The 20,524-nt window shown below is 48.2% G+C and overlaps 1 protein-coding gene across 15 annotated transcripts in view; it reads left to right on the top strand.

The window, feature by feature from the left end:
• The window catches only part of PRLR (prolactin receptor), a 129,601-nt gene that overhangs the window by 96,373 nt on the left and 12,704 nt on the right, over positions 1–20,524 (top strand). For 3 of the 15 annotated variants that reach the window (XR_004967547.1, XM_036309187.1, XM_036309183.1), the window contains 4 exons: positions 10,783–10,915; positions 12,852–13,038; positions 16,060–16,229; positions 17,817–17,958. Coding sequence is in view for 14 of the 15 variants with exons in the window: in XM_036309187.1 (XP_036165080.1) it covers positions 10,783–10,915; positions 12,852–13,038; positions 16,060–16,229; positions 17,817–17,958 (632 nt within the window). In the remaining variant the exon portion in view is untranslated. Of the gene's footprint in view, positions 1–8,047; positions 8,155–8,219; positions 8,670–8,707; positions 9,523–10,765; positions 10,916–11,423; positions 11,451–12,851; positions 13,039–16,059; positions 16,230–17,816; positions 17,959–20,524 lie in introns of those variants that run through there. The other 12 variants (XM_036309177.1, XM_036309174.1, XM_036309181.1 and 9 more) reach the window with 12 other exon arrangements.

Raw genomic sequence — 20,524 nt, 5'->3', positions numbered from 1 at the left:
CCGTGGCTCTACTAATATTGGCTGGGCTCATCTGGGTCCCGCCTGTCTTCTCATGTTAGAACCCAGACTGAGGGAGTAGCCACTCTCTGAAACATCCTGAGGGCGTCTGGATATCAAAAAAGCCTACCCCAGACCTTGCAACTGTATTTAAGGCTTCTGGTTGGGCACAGTGAAAACAATCATAACCACTTCCATTCCATTGGCCAAAACTTTTCACACGGTCAAGTCCAAAGTCATTGAGGTAGGATGTGTTTTCTTCCCACAGGATGCATGAGTATGTCCAATGACAATGGGTGGGGGTATACAGTCCTATGACTGGGAGGGAGCAAATAGTTCCAGTCTGCTCACACCGCCCTCCACTGAAATTGTAAATGAAGTAAGGAAGCCACTCTACCACTCTCCTGCTGTGGAAAGTCCTTGGGTTGGAGAGAGTTAGGAAGGAAAAATAGTCAACAATGGGGAAATGGAGGAATTTTAGCAAACATTTGTATAGGTCTCATTATAGGATGGGCACTGTTTTAAGCTCTTTCCAAATACCAACTCATTAAACTCTCATCACAGCTCTGTGAGGTTGGTTCCGGCATCATTCCCATTTTACAGATGAGGAAACTAAGGCACAGAGAAGTTAAGTAATTTGTCTGTGAATACATATCTAGTGAGTGGCAGAAACAGGATTCCAATCAACCCAGGTAATCTGGCTCCAAAATTTCTCTCCTTCAACACTCTAAAGGGAAGAGAAATAGGAGGATTCTAGCATCATTGATTAGCTGGTTGCTGATATGCTGTGATTTTAGGGGAGCAAGGAAACCAATAGCCTCTGGACGGGTCAGACATTATTTCATTAAGACCTGACAAGTATGTTTTTCAAAACATACACAAAACTGAACACCGTGAGATCATTGGGACATAGGTCACTGTCCTAGGCACAGTCCTGCCTAATCTCCTCTCGTGGAGTTTACAGCCCAGTGGATAGAGACACACTATCAACAAATAAATAAGGAAAAGGAACCATAGGGCAGAGGGTGGTAAGTTCCATGGAGAGCAGTCAAGTGGGGTAGGGCAATGAGGAGCAGTGCTGGAGGTGGGTTGAATTGGAAGACAGTGGTCCGTGAAGGCTTGCCGACAGGATGACATTTGAGCAATGGCCTGAATGAGGTGAGGGAGATAAATATTTGGTGAATGAATAAATGAATGCTCAAGCAGATTTAGCTATCCCCCTGAGGCCTGCAAATAAACAAATAAAAGATGACTTATTACTTATGCCTGGCTCGGCCACCGTCTCCCCCGAGGTCACTCAGGCTGATCTTGTGGTTGCCCCCTGCTCCTCCTTCTCCTCTCTCCCTTGGCTGCGGTCACTCCCAAAGGGCCTGCCATGGGACAGGAGGGGGCAAACCCCAATCTTTTCTATAAACGGCCAGGCACTTTTTTTCCGCTTGGAAATAGACAGGGGCTGTGTGCAGCAGTTGTTCCCTTTGTTCTGGGTTATGGGAGAGAGGTGCGGGGATGACTGACATCTGCATGCCCACGCACGTGAGACGAGGCCATGCATATCTTGTTTGAGGCCACAGGGAAGTGAGCCAGACGTGAAAGCAGACAGAGCTAATAGAATGACTGAGCAATGAGTCAAGGGCGAAGTGTGAAACCTTTGAGCTCCAGGTTCCTCGTCTTTGAAATGGGAGCAATGATGTAGTAATAATAGTAACAACACTAACAGCTTCCCTGCCCACTGCACAGGAATATTATAAGAATAAAATGTGATAATGATATGAAGGAGCTTTATAAACTCTCCATCGCCATGTTATTAGAAAGGTTTGCCATTTTATCTTTGATGTTGTTGCTTATTTGAGGCAGGACTCAGTCTAAAGACTGGCCTCCCTCTGCTCTGCTGCCTGCACTGTGTGACGGTTACCTCTCTGAGCCTCAGTTTCCCTGCCTATCAAGGCATTATCCCTTAGGTGAGGTCATGCCGGCCAGTGGTTCCAGGCCTTCCTTCCCACTGGAATCATCTGGAGGGCTTTTTTAAATGCCCCTGTGCCCGCGGGCCCAACTCTGAAAACCACAGGTGTCTGTGCAGCAGCTTGGTAAACTGCAGGACATAACCTACCGTTCACGGGTGTATTTCAGTTGTTATTGATTGTTATTGATTGGATTGTTATTGATTGATGATCTCACAAGGGACTCATTTCTCTGAAAATCAAACCAACGTGCCTTTTCTACCATCTGTCCAAAGTATCCCCTGGCCAGGAGGATTGAAACTCCCCCGGGTCCTATTCTTGCCTTCCAGCCAGGCAGGCTGAGCGAAAATCCACCTGTGTCGGATCAGAGGTGCTGCTGGGAGGCCGAGCACGTTAGTGGGATTGGTGTCATTGGATTTTGAGCGATGCCTCCAGCCGTGGGGAGCACTCAGCATTCTGTTTTGTTAAAGTGACTCCAGTGCAAAGGCATGCAAGTCACAGGGTGGTGATTTACCCCGATTCGATTAGGAGCCAGGAGATCTTTCTATTCAAGTCCCCATATGTGGAACCGATCCTGAGTCAGCGCCAGTCTGGACACCCACTCTCTCTGCTAGTCCTGGGCCTTCAGCATGAAGCACTCTCCCTCCTCAGGAGTGTCTGCACAGAGCACAATCTGACAGATGTTCTTCCTGTAGTGGAATCACGGGTTCATGGGAGAGGCGTGAGGGAGGGGTCTGGAATCCGAGGTGGCCATTTTGCATCAGCCTTTATACTATTTCTGATCACTTTCACAGAGCCCTGATGTTCTGACTAAACCACTGAGCTCTAATATGATGGTCATTTTATGTAGAAGTGATTTCCTTGTGGAAAGTTCCAGAGTGTTTCCCATCAAAGGCTATTGCCACAGTCTTTTCGCAGCAAGGGTTCAGGAATCTGGAGAAGGGGCTGCGACATAAATGGATACACTAGAGAAGAAATATATATTTAGAAGGCATCGGGGGAGCCAGACGGATACCTACTCTCTAGGGGAGTGGTTCCCCGAATGTCCGGACCCATGGCTTTTTATTTACACATTTTTCCCTTTAACAAAGCAAACACACATATCAAAGGTAAGGTTTGGTAAACAATAAAGGATTATCAGGTTAGGGGAATTGCCTTCAGCTGTTCAGCCAGCAGCAGGTAATAATATGCAGATTTTTCAGCCCTGTTGACTATCAAAGTCCATCAGTCTTCTGAGGACTTCTCACATTTATTTATGCTAATTACTGTTGGTCTTTGCCTCCAGCAGGATATCTCAAAACAAGGAGCAAGATGAAAACCTTATTGGGAAGCAATAAAATGTAAACTTGATCATTGCAGTGATAAACAATAATAATCATAACCACATGAGCAAGGGTCCTCCTGTGAAAGTTCACAGACAAATAAACGTGTAAATATGTGGTCTGGTGACGGACAGAGATGCTGCACTGCTATGGACACATGCATCACACACACAGGAAGAGCTAGAGCTGTCGTCTCCCCACCTTGGGCCAGGGTTCTCTTCAAACTGCATTCCCAACTTTCAATGTCTGTCTCAAAGAGCAGCGGCCACACTCTCCTTGAAACCTTGCCGGCTCCCCTGCCAAAGACACACTGCTAAGCTGGCTCCATGTCTGGTGTTCGATAATTCGTTCTCCTAGTGCACGGTTCATCCCAGGTCTTAGAATACTGTTCTGCTTTTTCACCTTCAGGGCTTCACTGATCACGTATTCATTCCACAAACAGTCATTGGCCATTGACTTTGGACAGAGCTTGTATAAAGGCCTTAATCTTGTCCCCTGGTGTGAGCTCACTAATCCGTCCTCCTGCTCTCCCCACTCTGAGCAGATTATGGCCTCTGTTTTCCAGACTAGATGTTGGCATTCTCTATTGAAAAGACAAGCCAGACTCCTGGAAATCGCAGGGGACATCTAGGGTTCCCTCCCTGTTCGTCCAGCCTCAGGCCATCTAACCAGAGTGGAGCAGCAGCTTAAGGGGACCCAGTGAGCTGAGGACCCCAACCCAGCAGACCCCAAAGGAAGCAGCTAACACAGTTCCTAACATTGAAAACAATGGGTGAATGTATTTAGAATTCGTCTGCAAGAAATGAGATGTTTTGCACTGTTAGGACAAGAAAGGCATCTGAAATTTCATTCGGATTAATAATTAGGAGCTGTGGCAGGCAGTGCCCTAACCATTCAGCAGAGAACTGAAGGGGAAGGAAGATGCAGGGCCTCTCTACCATCTGAGCCTTGACAAGACTTAGCAAAATCCAAAGTCTGCCAGAAACTGGCGAATGTCTATCAAAAGTAGAATGAATTAAAAATTATGGCCTTTCCTTCGACGTAGTATGAATGATGATGAGTGAAATGAAGTGAAAATGGATTTTGCAAAATGACATGTAACAACAAGGCTGAATCATACGGCTTGAAATGAAAGGAGCCAGACACACCCACTCAGAAAATGCATATTGTATGATGCTATTTATATAAAGTCCCAAAGTGGGCCAAACGAACCTGTGGTGTTCGAAGTCCAAAGAGTGCTTTCTGCGGGGGGAGGGGTGGGTAGAGATTGGGAGAAGACACCAGGGGGGCTTCTGGGGTGCTATTAGTCTTCTCTTTCTGGACCTGCTTGTAACATGAGCTTCTTCACTTTGTGATAATTCGTTGAGCAGAATACTTATGATTTGTACATGTCTTATGTACGATGGTCTTTAAAGAAATCCAAACCTTGGATTGGGCAGCCCTGTCCATGGGAATTGGGCTTGCAATTGCTAGGGAGGGCCTCAGAATTCCTGCCTCGAATGCTAGGCCCATTTCTAGAGTCAGGGTAAATGATTCAAAAATCTGAGCAGAACATTAGTGGCAAATGGGGCAGGGCAAGGTAGGGACTGGACTCGCTTTGGGGATCACCTGATACCAGGTCTTAGGAGCAAGTCCCACAAAATGGTAGAGAGGAGATGGGTGGGTTTTAGGATTTGCTCAATTCTGGGCGCACCAAAATGTGCAGATTTGTAGATAGTGGAACCTCAGATCTGTTATTTTGAACTCTCAGGAGGCCACACTGCCTCTCTCCTTGGGGTCAGCACAGGCTATGGCCGCTATGGGACCGTGGCTCTGATTTTCCACCCAGGGGTGTGGCTCTTATTTCTCAGAACAGCAAGCTACCAGGGCAAAAATTGCCAGATTTCTTTCTCAACTCTTGACCTGGGTAAAGACACATGGCTTAATGGAAAAGGGCAATGAAGGAAAGCTTTAGGAAAGAGAGGGACTGAACAGGCTCGGCATTGATAAAGAAGGGGGCGGTCTGAGGGGGTCACACCACAGTGGGACATAGCAGGTGGGAAGGCATGTCTGAGTGAGATGATGGGAAGACGCTAAAGATGGGAGAGTCCGTGAGGATTCAGAAGCGAGGAAGCCAGGCAGCTGGTCATGGGCAAGGTGTGGGAGCGGCTGACTTGCTACAAACCTGCTCTTTGATTCCAAATCTTCTATTTCCAAACCATAGTCACACCCAGGGAGCTAGTGAGGAGTGAAGCCAAGATAATTGGCCTGGGGCAGAGGTGTGGGGCTGACTTTTTCCTAATCGGACTCCAAATATTTGGAGCCATTTGCCACTCTCGCTCTCACTAAAAATTAGGTGTTCCGCTCCAACTGGGATGAGTCATCTTGATCAAGGTCCTGTTTACAATGGGAGAGTGGATTCAGAGAGGCAGACACCAAGTTCAAATCCAGCCTAGTGTCCGTCAGCCATAAAACATGGTCAGTGCCAGCAGAGGTGGGCCTAGTGCTGGGCAAAGCCAGCAGGTGAGAGCAGGACTCACATTCAGCACAGCTCCCTCAGGAGTGAGCAGCTGGGATTCTCTTTCTCTCTGAAGGTTTACGTACCCGACCGTGTTTGTTTTGCTGGAGGGCAGGATGTGGAATGAGCGGGAAAATCGTTACCGAAACACAATAATGACACCACAATTCATACGTCTACTTCCCCGGCTTAGGTGTTTCAAGGCATCAGAAAGTGCGCATGGCTAGTAACCAAATTGCAGGATAGTCAAAGAAATCCTGGAGAGAGAAAAAAAAATGGTTTCTTTTAGTTCTGAAAGCATTTTTATATGAAAACGTTACCAAGGAGAGTTTCTTAGAGCCTGGATCAGTGCACCAGAAAGTATAAGCGTCTGCTCTTGCTGCCCCCACCCTGTTCCCCATCCAGGCATTTCTTTTGCAAAACACGTTGAGTCCCAATTCTGAGGACAAGTCTGAATAGCTCGTGGCCTCGCCCGAAGGTGTGGTTTAAAACCTGTCGCTCTCAAGCATTTTGATGCAATGGCCCGAAGAGCAGGGCGCTCTCAATACAAGCACATTATAGGACTTTGCCAGCCAGTGGGAGGAATTGCCATCCCCAAGCCCAGCTAAGATCACCAGATCTCCAGGACAAAGAACTTGTCTGGGGCCACTGGGCCCTAAACAAGCTGGGTTAGTGGCAGTCAAGTGTTTGAGATGCCCAGGCGCCAGCGGGGCGGGTAACTGAGATGACCGCTCTGGGCCCTGGCTCTCCTAGCCCCGTCCCGCCCAAGGCTTGGCGGGCCGGCTGCTGTTGTCTCCGTTGTCTCTCCCCACCGAAGGGGGAATAATCGCACCGGCGGTCACAGACTGTCCGCCAGTCGGGATGATTCCTCGGGTGTGCTCAGATTTGCCAGATTTCGCTCTCATGTGAGTTTACTTACTAACCTGCTCTGTGCTTCAGCTTCCGCATCTGTTCAAGGGGGCTACCGGTGGGGCTATGTGAGGGTTAAATGAAATGTAAGTAATTCGGGTACTTAGCACAGTGTTCAGCCCCTAGTAAGTGCTCCATGCATAAGCCCATTATGAGCCTTTAACAGCTTGATTTCAGTAGATGATTCTGAGGAGTTAGATGGACCAGGTGGTTTAGAATGTAAAGTCTGGAAAAGCAAACTGGCCACCTCCCAGAGCCCCAATGTAAGAGAATCACTGAGGACACCCATATATCCCAACTCTTTATTGTCACTAAGACTTCATTTCTGAGAATGTTGGGGGAATGGGAGCAGGTGGACAAAGCTTTCAGGAAGCCCATTAGGGGGTGTCCAGCTGGCAAATGGGGAACCGCCCTCTGACCAGGAGAAATGGGCAAAGGCTGGCCTTTTGGGGGCTCACCAGGTAATACTCAGTCCTTTCAAATGTCCCCAGATGAGCAGCCTTGCCCCTGGGTATTCTTCCCTTGGTTTAAAAAAAAATTTTTTTAAGGAAACTGTATGCTTTGTTTTTCCAAGCAGTTGCACTCAGTTCATCCACTCTGTTGTTTTCTGAGAGCTGCGTGGAGCCTAAAGAAAAGGACATTTAGAGGCTCTGAAACTGGTTCCAAGGGTAAAATAATATTAATAATAAATTTCTTGAAACTCTCAACCCTGCAGGTTCAATCTTACTTAACACTCAGCACCCAAGGGACTTGAATTATTACTGGGTTTGTCATTTCTTGTTTATGGGGCTTTTCCAAAGGGGAGAGAGAAACCACATGGAAGTTCACCAAAGTTCACCGCGTGGTTCATGGCCATGCCTGTAGCCAAGATTTCCAGATCCTTCTCAGCCTGCACCTCCCGAGGAGGCCCCCCCAACCCCCAACTGTGTGGCATCAATGAGGCCAAGTTGGAGTTGTGCTGAGTGCACCGACGTTCCACTGCCTTGCGTTTGGCTGTCAGAGCAAAGCCCTCCCTGGTGTGGCACCGCGTCCCTTCGCACCCACAGGGCGATGTGTTGTTAGGTGACTGCTGGGCGGAAGAGAGCAGTTTTCTTTGGGGCGTGCGAAAGGAGCCCACTGCCATGGCTGCCCTTGAATGTTGTCATCTGATGACCTCTGCTGGTGGGATTTCCCCCAGCATGTGCGCATTGATGCCTCTGAGCCAAGCCATCGGACCATGCTCCTCTCCCGGCATTCCTTCCCTCCTGGCTTGTCCTTCACTGAAAGCAGGGAGCAAGAGTCCTTTGCAAACTCCCAGAATCAAGGGGCGCCTGGGCCCGACCCGACTGTCCTCTCTAAAGCTGGCCTGCCGCCCTCTCTTCCAGTGAGCCTCTGACTCCGCGGACTCAGAAGGCAGCCAACATGACGGGAAACGCGCGGTCCCTGTGTGTCTGGGTTTTGCTCCTTTTTCTCCACATCCGTCTTCTGAACGGTAAGTACGAGCCGCCCTGCTCTCTTTGGGGGGCGGGGGGGGGGGGTGTTTGCTGGGAGGATGGAGCGTCCTCGCGGTCCTCTCGCCGTGCAGTTCTGAGAACTGAAAGTGTGCTGCTAGGACGTTGTTCGCAGTGTATTGGGCACCATTCGTGAGTGCAGACCGTCAGTGCAAAGCTTGTCTCCGAGCGGACCTGCGCCTTCATCCCGGGGTGCAGCGAAGCAGCTCCGCACCGCGACCGGGGCTGCGGCCCGGCTGGCAGCCACCAGCTGTGGAACCTCAAGCCCTAACCTAATCGCTGTGGGTTCCCACCTTTTCAACTTGAGGAGCGTGATGGTGCCTCCACCTCAAATGAAATACTGTGAAAAATCTTAGAAAACCTATAAAGAGAGAAGGGAGTGTTGTTGCCTGGCGGGAAATGGGTGCAGCCAACTCGACCGCCTGTGCTAATGGGGCCAATGAGTTCACAGCTACCCCAGACTGTGCACCTGCGTGCCTACCCTTCATATTTCTGGGTGTGTATACTTTGGGGTGCCCCTGCGTGTATATTGACTTCTCCATATGGGCCTGATTGCAACTGCTTCTCTGTGTGTACCTGTGTGGGTGTCCGTCTGTATGTGCGCCTCTGTGTGTGGGTATATTTCTGAGTGTGTACCAGTGCGTACGTCTCTAAGCATGAACTTGAGTATACTTCTGTGCGTTTCTAATGCGGGCTCCGTGGACCTATGTGTGGGCCCGTGTGTAGGTGCCTATGTGGCTGTCCCTGGGTCTGTGTGCACTTCATGGAGGTAAGGCGACAGTCCATTCATTTTAACTGTCTCCTCTAAAGTGGGTGAAGGGAACATTTGATCACTTTACTGTCCTCTATGGAGTTTCTAGAGGTTCTGCCAGCAGCCAGTGAAATGTGAGAGACTTTCAGAGAGAGAGCAAAGGGAAGCAGAGATGGGGAGAATCCACGGGGAAACACTAAGAGCTCAGATCAGCAGCAGTGGCCTGTCTGCTCAGTTCTGAGCCACAGGGCTTGGGTTTTTTAAATAAACTTTTCTTTCTACTTCACACACTCCTCCCCAGCCATGATGAGAACCAAGCACAACCCAAGCCCTCGCATCAGCCTGTGACATTGCCCGAGAGGACGAGCAGTGTGACAGCCGTGGGCAGCGCGAGCGCCAGGCGGGCTGGAGGGCCGTTTGGGGGGGCTTGGAGCTGCGGTGCGGCTCAGCTGACCATCAGCCCGGCGGCCTCGGCCCAGCCTGTGAGATGCCATTCACTAAATCCTGCTTTCTGACCAGTGTTGCCTGGTGCCCACTGGCCCCATCTTTTGGATCCGCTGCTCCGCTAGAAGTTCTGGCCCGGGAGCCAGCATGAGGGGTGAGGAGAAAAGAGAGGGAATCCCTGCCCCCTAGTGGCTGAGACCCGCACCTGACAGCTCTCCTTCCAGCTCCTGACTCCAAACTAAGCTGCAGGCTCCCAGCTCAAAGGACTGACAGGGCCAACTCTCAGGGCCACACATGCCCTCCCGGACCTGGCAGATAAGGAAGAGAGGAGGGGCCAGCTCACCAAAAACTTCGGGGTTTAGGCAACTAAAACATTCTGTTCCCTTGACGTTGTATTTTCCACGTCACCTCTTTCAGACCTTCTAGCTTCCAGCTGGGCCTGGGCAGTCATCATGGTAGCTCCGAGCCAGGAGACCAGCTCCCCACTCCCCCACTTCTCTCTGTGGTTCCTGCCTCCCAGAAGCCATAGCATTGCAAGGAAGCCCATCGTCCCTCACCACATAAAAACCCAGGGAGAGAGAGGGAAATGGGAAAGAAAAGACACTGTGACCAGGATTCAGAAATGGGGGCGGGGGCAGTGGGGAGATGTACTGTGAGATAGGGTTACAGCTCAAAGTGGAGTGGAACTCAGGAAAAATGAAGGAGAAAGGAAGGAAAGGAGAGGGAGAGGAAGGAAAGGAGACGGGAAGGGGAAGGGGAAGGAGGAAGCTGAGGGAGGAGCACCCGTGACACAATGAATCACAAAAGTCCCTTGTGAGGAAATGACAGAAAGATGTAGATCAATGAGCAGAGTGACAAGTGCCAGAGAGCACTGTGGTAGCAAAGGGGGAGAATTCATTTTACTGCCCCCCTCATGCCGTGGGCGGGTACCAGCTGCATAGACTCCATGGGCTTACAGAAGGGAGCACACTCCTCAGCCCATCCTACTCCTGATGCTTACTCTCTGTTGGAATTTCGCAGTTTGTCACTTGATCCTAGATTGCTGTTATCTCCATCTCACACAGTACACACCACCACCACCACCACCACCACCACCACCATCTCTCCATTACCACTGCAAAGCTCTCTCCCTTTCTCGCGCTCTCTTCCTTCCTCTCTCTTTCATCCTCTCTTTCTGTTCCTCTCTCTCTCTCTCTCCCTCCCTCCCTCCCCATCCAGCCAACAAGGGGCAGCCCACGGAAGAGGGTTGTTAGATGCTAGCATTTTGGCATGTCTGAGCCTCCCACCCCTGGGCCTCTTCACCCAAGACCCCCTCACTGGCAGGGTCCCATAAACCTGCTTTTGTCACCAGCAGGATGATCGAATTCTTGAGTGGACCTTGAGATTGATTCCAGTAGCTTCTGGCTTTTTCTAGGACAGTCACCTCCTGGGAAGCCCAAGATCTCGAAATGCCGCTCCACCGAAAAGGAGACCTTCTCATGCTGGTGGAAGCCGGGGCCGGACGGAGGACTTCCCACCAACTACACGCTCACCTACCGCAAGGAAGGGTGAGTGTGCCCGCTCTCCAGGCAACGCAGGGCTGCTTCTGAGTGAGAACTCCCACACGGCCCCGGGTGGCCGCTAACAAGGCTCTTTCTTCCGGGGAAGGGACCCCAGCATCCACGTCCACATTCTCCTGTCATGTCCCTGAAGCTCCATCTCAATGTGCGTCAGCTCATCCGCCAGCTCAGCAATCCCACGTAGTGGCCCCATATCCGGAGTTTTGCTTTCCGGGGTTTTAGTGACTGGCGATCAGCCACAGTCTAAAAGTATTAAATGGACAATTCCAAAAAATAAACAGTCCCTACGTTTTAAATTTTGTGCCATTCTGAGTCACGTGATGAAATTTCACACTATCCTGCTTCAACCCACCTGGGATGTGAGTCATCCCTTTGTCATCCCCTCTAGCTACCCGCCTGTTAGTCACTTGGGTTATCAGATCCATCAAGTAGCCGGATAGTAGCCTAACGCTAAGTCACATGCCTGTGTCCTCCTCATTTCATCTCATCACATCAGCCTGTATCACCTCACTTCATCAGAAGGGTGAGTACAGTAGCATAAGGTATTTTGTGAGAGAGAGAGAGAGAGAGAGAGAGAGAGAGAGAGAGAGAGAGAGAGAGAGAAAGAACATAAATATAACTTTCATTATAGCATATTGTTATAATTGTTCTACTTTAATATTAGTTATTGTTGTTAATCTCTTACTGTACCTAATTTATAAAATTAAACTTTATCATAGGTATATATGTATGTATGTATAGAAAAACAACAGTATATATGTGGTTCGACGCCCTAGCATTCCAGGCATCTACTTTGGGTCTTAGAACATAGCCCCATGGATCAGGAGAGACTACAATAGCAATGTTTCCAATTGCCTGTCCCAGACTTAGGCTGCAGCCCAAGGTCCCATGTAAGTGTTGGCTGAGTGTTAGTTCATTTCAAATGCTTATCTGTAAGCCTGCTGCTATTTATAATTATTTTAGTAATAATTACTTTTGCAACATAAAAAGACAACCATGGAACATTAGCTTTTCAAACTAGTTTTGTGTCCAAGAAAATTAAAAGCCCTCTAGGAAGGTGAGGTTTTTCCCTTAGGAAATTGCTAATCCCAGATCCTTGATCTCCCAGAGGGTATATTTGGAACCCAGGTTGCAGGGCGGACTGAAAGAGGTCATCTGTGGGTGAGGATTTCGTTACCCCTCAGGGAGAGTCCCCTGGAAATCCAGGGAGAGCCATCTCCTTCCCCAGGGAAGCACTACTTACCGGTAGCTGCAGCTGGCCCACCGCCCAGCGCCTGCACTCTGTGTACACAGAGCTGTCAGCCTGTCTGGGGCCCACAGGGTGTCAAGTCACCCATTCAGGAGCTCCACTGGCAACCCGAATGGGATGCTCCTCCACACCTGTGGGGAGCGTCTTGCGTGGAGGCCCCCAAAGCTCGGGAGAGCAGACTGATGAGCCTCTTGGGCCTGAAATATCTTTCTTCACAGTCACATCACTGGTGCTGACTTGTGCAATATGAAATATGCTGACATCAGCTTTTATTCTCTTGCACCTTTTTTAAATGAAATGTAATTCAATCTTCATGTGCAACGAATGCTGCATGTGCATGCCCCCTGAGTGTTAGGTGCGGGGGAAGGTCCCTGTTTCCTGAGATGACCCAGGGGCGGGACCTCTGGCATGGTGGTGCCTTGGCTGTTGAAAGTTCCAGCATATATTGGCAGGGGGCATATGTCACAAAGCCCACCAGATACCATAGAAAGGAAGGGTTGATGAGAAGCAGAGTCAGCAAGCTCTGAAGTGACACTTCCACCCACTTCCCCAACATTCTCTCTCCCAGGGCACAAAGCTTGGGGGTGCCGTTCTTCAGCGCTGATCCCCAAAATCCAGTGGTATTGATCTATTAAGAAAAAAACTAGGCTCTTTTTACTACTTTCTTACTCCTAGTGTATAATATGTTGCAGAAATCCGTTCATCTATGAATGTCCAGACTACAAAACCAGTGGCCCCAACTCCTGTTACTTTGACAAGAAGCACACCTCCATTTGGACAATGTACGTCATCACAGTAAACGCCACAAACCAGATGGGAAGCAACTCCTCAGATCCGCATTATGTGGATGTGACTTACATAGGTAAGGGGATGGGTGAGGAATTTCTTACCCCATCACAGATCTACCAAGAGTCAAACTTCATTTTAGTCTTCCTGGCTTATGGATGAATCACCAGAGAGACAGATGAGAAAATTCACACTATTCTCATCAACTGAGAATTTTTATGGAATCATTCATGACAGTGTTTGGGGTCCTTGTGTTTCTCTTCTTCCCTTTGACCTTTCTTCCCATCCCCTTGCACCCAACAGGAGTGTTCTATTTGTGCTTCTCTTATCAATCCTTCCCTCCAGCCCTCCTCCTGCAATCAATGTCCCCTCCCCCCGAGGCGAGCTGGGACTTCTGTTCTCTCTCCTCCCGGAGGACAGAGCGGCTCACCAGAGTAGCAGCTCTTGGAGTTCACCTGCTTCTACACCCACAGGACCAGCTCCAACTGCTTTGCCCAGATTGAATTCTCAGTGTACACATACTTCTTAGCAACTGGAACTCTTCTTTTGCGAATAAAGAATTTGGGGGGTAAAGCATGTTGCTCGAACCGCAGGCTGACGGCCACAACCACACGTACCAGGTTTGCGGACCCCATCAGCAAAGCAAAACAAAATCAGCCCAAGAGCTGTTTCTTGCTTTGCATGGTCCACAGTGAGCTGCAGGGCAGAAGGCGTCACGGCAGTGGCCTCTGTGGTTTAGCGGCGATGGCAAAGGGAATCTTAGGGCAAGACATGGGTTAGCCAGGACTGGGGTCAGCCCTCATCTTTGGTAATAATCCAGGGAGAAGTATTAGACTCAGGTTACCTAAGATTTACCTAATGCCACCCAACAAGGGAAATTAGGCCCGGAATCTCAAATACGCACGTGCATGTCATTGCATTGTCATGTTATCAGTGGCTGATAACACCAACTGGCTCATATTTGAATGTTTTCTGCCCCCAGCAAATCATTGCAATGAGCATGGAGGTAGAAAGTGAGTTGAATCTTAGTTTAGGAAAATCCACAAGGTAACCCACTGACAAGTCAGAATACAATAAATTTCAGTCATATAAATGTACTTGAGATATGAAGTCTTTAAGATGCTAAATGCGAAATAATTTCTTCTTTATGGTTCTTTCCTGAATTGTGTTGCCCTCAAAGATTCAACTAGTATTTGAGAGCAAAACAGTGAAAGCAAGAAAAGTTTCTAAAATGAGTAACTGCTGTATCACTTGAAAGCAGTGATTCTCTACTGGGGTCTGTTTTGCCTCCCACAGATATTTGGCAATGGCAGGAGACACTTTTTAAAAAATATATATTTTACTGATTTTTTACGGAGAGGAAGGGAGAGGGAGAAGGATAGAGAGTTAGAAACATTGATGAGAGAGAAACATCGATCAGCTGCCTCCTGCACACCCCCTACTGGGGATGTGCCCGCAACCTAGGTACATGCCCTTAACCAGAATCGAACCTGGGACCTTTCAGTCTGCAGGCTGACGCTCCATCCACTGAGCCAAACCGGTTAGGGCCATTTTTTTTTATTATCATAGCCCAGGGAGGGGAGACGAGGGTATTACTGACATCTAATAGGCAGAGACCAGAGATGCCGCTCAGCATCCTACAATGCTCAGGTTGGCCCCCACAACCAAGAATTACCTGATCCAAAATACAGGTGATGCTGAGTGTGAGAAACGGCTTTAAAGAATTCACCCTGGACGTTGTACATGGACTTCTGCACAATATTTTTTTGATCAGAGGCATTTCTCAGAATTGTTTAACTTAAAACTTATATTGAGTAACTGATGTTTGCTTAGTGAGTGCATATAAAATAATCTTGCTTGGGTATTTACTTGGTAACATAGAAGCATTAGGATTAGTGGCAAATTTTCTGGCGTTCCTTTTGTAGGTAATTGCAGGTTATAATGTCAAGTACACCATAGCTACATTCACTCTTATGCCTGGTGTGGAGAGTGGGCTGAGGAGGTAATAAATGAAGAGAGAAAGTATTACTGACTAGCCAGACGGAGACTAGGATAAGGCAAGCCAGGGTTCTAGGCAGCTCACTCTCAAAGAGGCACTCACAGACTTGTACTTGAAGGAATATGAGAGTAAGTGCCTCATTTTTTTTAACATGGTAATATACACATAACATAAAATTCACCATTTTAACCATTTTAAAGTATGTAATTTACTGCTCAGTATTAGTTCATTCTCAATGTTATGCAACCATCACCACTCTCTAGCTCCAGAAAACTTTCATGACTCCAAATACCCATTAAGTAGTTATTCCAGATTTCCGCCCTTACTCCAGCTGCACTAATCTGCATTCTTTCTCTACAGATTTGCCTATTCTGGGTATGTTATAGATATATGGAGTCATGTCGTAGGTGGTCTTCTTTCACATAGTGTAATGTTCTCAAGATTCATCCATGTTATAGCCTGTATCAATACCTACTGCCTCCCTCTTTATGGCTGAATAATGTTTCATTCTATGGATATTGTTTAGCCATTCATCAGTTGATGGACAATTGGGTTGTTTTCACCTATTGGCTATTGTGAATAGAGCTGCTATGAACATTCATGGATGAGTTTTTGTTTGAACACCTGCCTTCATTTCTTTTAGTATGTTGGCTAGGTCATGAAATTGATGGGTGACGTGACTTAATATTTAACCTTTTGAGTAAGTTCCAGACTTTTTCCACAGCATTGCACCATTTCACATTCCCACCAGCAATGTATGAGGGAATGTGTCCAACACTCTCATCTGTTATTTTTCATTTCTTGAATTTCAACCATCCTAAGTGGGGATGAAATGGTATCTCATTGTGATTTTGATTTGCGTTTCCCAAATGACTGATGACACTATGGGTCTTTCATGTGCTTGTTGGCCATTTGTTCCTCCTGAAACTTTTCATCCTACATATTTCCCTTGCTTCAACCTGATCCCAACTCTGCTGACCAGCACCTGACATCAAATACAAGGTGTCTCTTAAGCAGGGTGGAGTGAAACAGGAAGTCATATAGTTTTGTGTTCAAATACCCCTTTTACTAAATATGGGATTTCTTTCCTATTTTCAGTTGAACCAGACCCTCCAATAAACCTGATTTTGGAAGTAAAACATCCAGAAGACCAAAAACCGTACCTGTGGATAAAATGGTTTCCACCTGCCCAGGTCGACGTAAGATCCGGCTGGCTCACACTACAATACGAAATTCGATTAAAGCCTGAAAAAGCAAATGAGTGGGAGGTGAGTCAACCACGAGCATTTGGAAGGAACCATGTCCTTTGACAAAGATTAAACCCTTGCTACGGGGAACAGGTCTTTCCTCCTAACTACTGGGCATCATGTTGCCCTCCTGATGCTGATGTCGAAGGGCCTTATCCCCTCCCTTGGGGTGGATGGGGTGCATCTTCACAGCTCTTTCAAGGCTAATCCCTTCTTTGCACTGAACAAGCTCTTCCACCAGGTTTCCAAACCACCTCCTTCAGGATATCATAGATCTAGACACCTATGAGAGTACTTCAGTGGCACTAAGTGGGAGGAAAAAATCTCAGTGTAAGCAGTCAATGGCCAGTGGCATTTTTATTCACTTTAAATTATTTTAATGTAAAGAAATAATACAAGAGGCCCTGGCTGGGTAGCTTTTTTGGTTGGCGTGTTGTCCTGATATGCCAAAGTTGTGGGTTCAATCCCCAGGTAGGACACATACAAGAAGCAGCCAATGAATGAACGAGTAAGTAGAACAACAAAATCAATGTTCTCTCTCTCTGTCTCTCAAATAAATGTTTTAAAAATAATAAATAATACAATAAATTATAGGCATTCTGATATTCCACTTTAAGTACTTTGGGTCAGCGGTCGGCAACCGGTGGTTCACAGACCAGTGGTGGTCCGTGAGGTTTGAATGGTTGGCAACCACTGCTTTAGATTGTCTCTTTTAGAAAGGAAACATTTTTAAACATAGCCCAAATAAAATCAGACATTGAAAATTAAATAAAATTTTTACATAATTCAAGTAGCCTGTCCGTATTTTAGTTCCTCCAATTGCTTCAAAAAAATGTCTTTAACAGCTAGTTTGTCCAGACCAGCATCCATCCAGGACAATGCACGTGACTGGTCATTAGTTATGTGCCTTCAGTCTCAGTGTGCTCAGTCCCGTAGAATGCTCTCTCTTTTGCATTAATCTGATTAATTCTTTGTGAGGCCATTTTGCTAATTTCTCTGCCCCTATATTTCCTGTAACCAGACATTAGATCTAAAGAATTGATTAGATTCGGGTTGGACAGTTTGGGGCAAGAGGACTTCAGAGGTGACATTATATTACTTCCTATTACATCATGTCAGGGGACACAAACCATCTGGTTGACCTCATACATGATGCTAAAACTGACCCCTGGTTTAGGGGTCAACCTGGTACCTGAATTGTAAAGTCACATTTAATTTGTGCACTATTGCATCCCAGTTCTCTAGTGGCTTTACTTGAATGATCCTTGAATCAATTACTTCTTCAGGGTTCACAAAATAACTATTTTATGGTGTTATTAACTGGTCACCTTCTGTAAAGTAGAATTTTGAAGGCAGTGAGGAGAGTGCGGAATATTTGTCTTTCTGAAATAGAGTTCCAAATGGAGAGGTAGAAAACCTGTTAATTTTTGTGTGAACAATGTTTCAGAGTGAAAAGGGATGGGCTGAGAGGGTAGAATGGTGAGAGCAAGGTATCTACTAAGTCTGATCGCCTGGCCTCACTCCTCCAATAGTTTCTTCTCTAAGGGAAAGGTCTGTTTCTTCAGAACATAAGCCAGAGTGACTTCTGTTTTCCTTGCTTCTCCTTAGGTTCATTTCACTGGGCAGCAAACTCAGTTTAAGATTTTCAGCTTATATCCAGGAAAGAAATACCTTGTCCAGGTTCGCTGCAAGCCAGACCACGGATTCTGGAGTGAGTGGGGCCCAGAAGGCTCCATTCACATACCTGATGGTGAGTGTCTTGGCTCCGTTTTGCTTATATCCTTAAATATTTTTAGAATAGAATGGATATAGTAAATTTGGGTGTCATCACTACTAATAGAGAAACTATTTTGAGCCTTACTAAGAGGGATGAGTAGAGGTACGAGTATCGTTTCTCTACCCAACACAAAGACACTTGGAAGTGTAGCAGTGTTGCGGTCACTGTCGGTGAGGACCAGTTTCTAAAGCTGCAGACATGGGCTTGGTGTGCATCAGAGGGCTTGATGGTCATTCTGCCTTCCCCGTCTGCCCATCCTTGTCATTTAGTCAAGGTCATCATCTAGTTCTCCCAGAATTTATAAGGTGGTTTCCCATCATAAGGGCCTGAGCTGAACTGATTTTCAGTCTCTCATGTCAATTCCACATTGGTCTCTTAGTTACAGCACAGTAAGTGAGAGGCCCATGATCCTAACAGTGCCATTAAACATGGCGCCTTGGATTTCAGAAGAGAACAATTCATCGTGCATGTCCAAAGTACTTTACGGTTTACAAAGTCTTCCCCTTGTTTGGTCCTCCCAACCCTCTGAGGTATTCAGAGAGAATAGACTTGCCATTAAGAATTCAAAGTGAGGAGACTGAAATTTGGTGAGGTTAGAAGTCTTGCCCAGAACCAAGTGGCAAAGCCTAGTGCTTGTGACAACTTGCCTGGCCAGAGTATCAGGAGTTGCATTGGTTTGTCGTACTGGAAAGAGCTGTGGGTCATAAGACGTACATGCATCCTGTCCAGCCCTGGCTCTCACCATATAAAAGCACAGGGTCTACAGGCAGAAGGCCTAGATTCAAATCCCAGCCTACAACTTTACAGTAACATGCTAACGAGTATATCATGCTTGCAGTGGTTCTCAACCTTCCTAATGCCACAACCCTTTAATACAGTTCCTCATTTTGTGGTGACCCCCAACCATAAAATTATTCTCTTTTTTCTTAATTTTTTTTATTGCTTTCAGAGAGGAAGGGAGAGAGAGAGAGAGAGATAGAAACATCAATGATGAGAGAAAAATCACTGATTGACTGCCTCCTGCCAACCCCCTACTGCAGATCAAGCCCGCAACCCAAGCATGTGCCCTTGACCAGACTCGAACCCAGGACCCTTCAATCCACAGGCCAATGCTCTATCCACTGAGCCAAACTGGCTAGGGCTCACCTGTAAAGACTTTTTTTTTTATTTCTTAAAGTATTACAAAGAATATTATCCATGTTTCCTTTTTTTTCCCCCCCTTGACATTCCCCCGGCTTCCCCCACCCCCCAGTGTCTTGTGTCCATTAGTTATTCTCATATGCATGCATACAAGTCCTTCGGTTGATCTCCTACCCTCCCGCCAACCCTCCCCAGGATTCCCACTGTAGTTTGACATTGCTGCTCGATGCTGCTCTGCCTCTGTATCCATTTTTGTTCATCAGTCTATAATGGTCCTTATTATCCATAAATGAGTGAGTTCATGTGGTATTTTTCTCAGCTTCCCAGGGGCCGTCCCAGCCTCACAGGGGTCGTCCCAGCCTCACAGGGGCCATATCAGCTTCCCAGGGGCCGTCCCAGCCCCACAGGGGCCGTCCCAGCATCACAGGGGCTGTCCCAGCCTCACAGGGGCCGTCTCAGCATCACAGGGGCTGTCCCAGCCTCACAGGGGCCGTCTCAGCCTCACAGGGGCTGTCTCAGCCTCACAGGGGCCGCTTCAACCTCACAGGGGCCGTTTCAACCTCACCGGGGCCGTTTCAACCTCACCGGGGCTGTTGCAAGTGCACCGGGGCCGTTGCCAGCTCACCAGGGCCATCTCAACCTCACCAGAGCCTTCTCAACCTCACTGGGGCCGTCTCAACCTCACCGGGGCCTACTCAACCTCACCGGGGCCGTCTCGACCTCACCGGTGCAGTCTCGACCTCACCAGTGCCGTATCAACCTCACCGGGGCCAATTCAACCTCACCGGGGCCGTCCCAGCCTCGCCGGGGCCGTCTCAACCTCACCGGGGCCGTCCCAGCCTCACAGGGGCCATCTCAGCCTCACAGGGGCCGTCTCAACCTCTCAGGGGCCGTTTCAACCTCACCGGGGCCATCTCAACCTCACCAGGGCCATCTCAACCTCACCAGGGCCGTTTCAGCCTCACCGGGGCCGTTTCAGCCTCACCGGGGCCGATTCAACATCACCGGGGCCGATTCAACATCACCAGGGCCATCTCGACCACACCGGGGCCAATTCAACCTCACTGGGGCCGTCTCAACCTCACCGGGGCCAATTCAACCTCACCAGGGCCGTCTCGACCTCACCGGGGCCAATTCAACCTCACCGGGGCTGTCTAAGCCTCACCGGGGCCATCTCAGCCTCACCGGGGCCATTTCAGCCTCACTGGGGCCGTTTCAGCCTCACCGGGGCCGATTCAACCTCACTGGGGCCGTTTCAACCTCACCGGGGCCGTTTCGACCTCACCGGGGCCATTTTGACCTCACCGGGGCCGTCTCGACCTCACTGGGGCCGTCTCAGCCTCACCAGGGCAGTTTCAGCCTCACCAGGGCCATCTCAACCCCACCGGGGCCGTTCTCA

This window comes from Myotis myotis, unplaced genomic scaffold (assembly GCF_014108235.1).
Source record: "Myotis myotis isolate mMyoMyo1 unplaced genomic scaffold, mMyoMyo1.p scaffold_m19_p_5, whole genome shotgun sequence".
Classification (NCBI taxonomy): Eukaryota; Metazoa; Chordata; class Mammalia; order Chiroptera; family Vespertilionidae; genus Myotis; species Myotis myotis.
This window is presented reverse-complemented; position numbering and strand designations above follow the sequence as displayed.